Here is a 3077-nt window from a genome sequence, read left to right as displayed (position 1 = left end):
ATGTAAGCTTACACATGTATAACGATAAAACCACTAAGGGAATTATTTTTTACTAGGGTTTTACAGATCACAGTTAAGCTGTTTATTGGCAGTCATTACTGGTCATTGTATATTGGGAAACTATGCAAGACACATCGGTATTCCATATAATGAGTTTTGTAGGAGTTGTCAAAATGATGAAAGACTTTTCTGTGTGAAGACTATTCTTCTCTAGACTTAGCTTAGGGCATATTTTTCTAATATATCTGATCAATTCATTTAAACAATCTTACAATTTATTGACGTATTAATCACGTTACTTGTCAATTATCATCTCTACTTACTTCTCTCATTCTTTGTTTTACTCTTTCACTTTTTTGTTGAAATATCTCTTTGAAGTAGAAGATCTCTGGAAAAGAGAACTTACTGAAAACTTTCTTTAAATATAGAATTTTTCACCAACTTTTACTGTTTTTTATAAAATAACTTCTTTTTCTCACATATATTTTGTATAAAAAAAGGGGTTCCTTAAAAATTAACTTAAAATTTAATTATAATAAATATTAAATACTATTTTATCGCCAATAATATACACAATAAGCTTTTGAAAACACTTCATTCATCTTCCGCATATGACTCCAGAGCAGCTGAATGCTCTAGTTTATATTTCACCAAATACTTCTTAAATGCCTGAGCACTATCAAAACTTTTCAAAGGATATTTGCCAAAACGACCATTAGTCTTTGATAGCACATAGTAGACAGGATAGGCTCCCGGAGCCACATGAACACGCATAGTTTTCGATAATAGATTACCCGCTAAATCCTCTTGATTATAGAGAAAATGTAATTGTTTCTTTTTGGGTTGATGTTTAGGTTTTAGCGTTTTTTCGGCACTGGGTAATAAAGAAAAACCTCTAATAATGGGCGTGTCACTTAGAGCAGCTGATGGCATATTTTCTTTTTGTGGCTTAGAACGACGCATATTGGTATATTTTCGTTTGTTTATTGGCTTGAGGGATTGTATATTGTATAGCGAAGAGTCTTCATTTAAAGCATTAGGATCTTCTTTAATGGGTGGCAAATCCAAAGGATTAACACGTATCACTTTCTTAGTATCCTTTTCCACTTTATCGGGTATCACATCATCTTTGATTAGCAACAATTTGGCTATATCCGCTTGTACTCCAGCTTCAGCAATTGGTTCGGCTTTAGCTTCTGCCACGGGGTTTGCCCTTGTCAGGTGATTTTCTAGCAAAATCGCCACCACCAACAAAAACTGCAATTTTTATACATAAAATAATCATTAATCATTACTTTAATCAGTTTAATTAAAAACTTTGTATTAACACATAACATATTATATTAAAATTAAATTAATTAACTAGGAGTTTTTTTGGGTTCTTAAACAATTTTAAAATTTAATATGATCTCACTCACCCATAACTTATGACAGCTTAACATAATTTGTTATTATTCTTTAGCAAATTTGTAAAATAATTAAATTTTTGTTTAACAAAAATATTTATTTACACCTTCACTTATTTGTTCTTATTTGGTATAATTATTTGTTGTATTTCGTTTAGAATTTTATTTAACCAACTTTATTTCAAATCTAACTACCTACATCTATAGTGAAATGTTGACGACTGATCGGCTTGTAAGCTATTGTATTAAGTTTTATGCGGCGTCTACAACATCTCTCAACACCGCATCTCAATATTTACGTATTTACGGACTTTTTTGCTGCTGCTGATGACAAATAAACATTTCGGTTTTTTACTTCTTTAGAAAAAAACACATTTTTCTACACATTATTTTCTACGTTCTTTACGAATGTGGAGTTTTTTGCAAAAAAAAAGAACATTTATTTTTTATTTTTTGTGTTTATTGTTATTTGTGTATATTTTTGTATTTTTTTATAATTTTTTTTGTTGTAGCTTAACACCCAATAGAAATTATTAGTAAAACATGTCAAAAGAAAATAATAATTATACACAGACTGAAGGACGGACGGACGTATTGACTGACTAAAACAATACAACAACAGTAAATAAAAAACCAAATATTAAAAATAATAAATAATAAAAAAAACTTAATAAATGTTAAAAAAAAGTTTTGAAATTTGATGTTAACAGAAGTTCTCTAATGGTAGAGAGAAGTACGGTGGGATAAGAACAGCTACAAGTATCAAAATAATTGTTTTATGCTTATTATTTATATAGATAAGAAAGTCATAGGTGTTTAGCCTTCAGACTCTATCAAACACGATATTAATGCTTTAAAAAAATAACTCTTTTTTTATACCCTACACTGCTACAGTGAGTAGTGACAACCTAATTTAATGACTTTAATGCATGTCAACCGAAGTTCTAAGTAAAACTTTAATCAAATTGATAATTTAATTAAATTTTCAAAATTTTTTATTAACTTTGGCCTATATAGTCCGCACAAAATTTGTTAATCAACTTAATCACAAGATAGTTCTAAGTACACATGTTAGCATTAGGGGGGTGCCATTAAAATAAAATTAAATTTTTATCGATTTATAATTGACTAACTTCTTATAGCTGTAAGCTATCCTATACCATCCCTACACTAATCAAAGAATATTACACGTAATCGTAAATCGAATATAAGTCACTATACTAAGAGAAGTACAAATTTTTCATCAGACTTTGGAAACCCATCACAACACAAAAAAGAAACATTTTATTATACCCTACACTACTATAGTGGGGAGGGTTTTATGCGTTTGTGCTGATGTTTGAACAACCCAAAAATTTTGGTACCATACACACCTTAGTATACCAAATATACCAACCGGCTACGAATCACTTTTTGAGTTGATGTCCGTCCTTCTGACTATCTATCTGTATGTCCATGTAAACCTTGAGCACACACTACAGGTCAGAATTTTCGTGATAATTCGATGACCCAAGGAGGAAGCCTATAGAAAATGGTTAAAATCAGTCCATTATTTCGCTTAGCCCCCATACAACCGTAACCCTCGAATAGGGCTTTTGAGCTCATAATTAATGCTGTAGTATCTCAACAAAAATCGGCACAACCTGTTTTTTTAGTTAGTTAGTTAGTTAG

The 3077-nt window shown here is 30.3% G+C and overlaps 1 protein-coding gene across 1 annotated transcript; it reads right to left on the bottom strand.

Moving 5' to 3' along the window:
* Positions 1 to 456: 456 nt before the first annotated feature.
* On the bottom strand, positions 457 to 1671 carry LOC119610325. Its single transcript, XM_037965488.1, has 2 exons — positions 1419 to 1671; positions 457 to 1257 (listed from the first exon to the last, which is right to left on the bottom strand). Exons 1-2 carry the CDS (start codon positions 1440 to 1442, stop codon positions 595 to 597), a joined length of 687 nt encoding a protein of 228 aa, XP_037821416.1. The 5' UTR covers positions 1443 to 1671; the 3' UTR covers positions 457 to 594.
* Between the last annotated feature and the right edge of the window lie 1406 nt (positions 1672 to 3077).

This window comes from Lucilia sericata, unplaced genomic scaffold, assembly GCF_015586225.1.
Source record: "Lucilia sericata isolate MDLA Ls3-8-SP2 unplaced genomic scaffold, ASM1558622v1 Contig001154F_arrow, whole genome shotgun sequence".
In the NCBI taxonomy this organism is placed as follows: domain Eukaryota; kingdom Metazoa; phylum Arthropoda; class Insecta; order Diptera; family Calliphoridae; genus Lucilia; species Lucilia sericata.
Note: the sequence above shows the minus strand (reverse complement) of the source record. Positions and strands in the feature narration are given on the sequence as shown.

Bases quoted from the DNA above. Each gene is read 5' to 3' on its own strand.
- LOC119610325 (XM_037965488.1), bottom strand. From the start codon at position 1,442: ATGTTAAGCTGTCATAAGTTATGG. The intron at 1,258-1,418 runs GTGAGTGAGATC...TAAAAATTGCAG, and splicing joins TAAGCTGTCATAAGTTATGG to TTTTTGTTGGTGGTGGCGAT.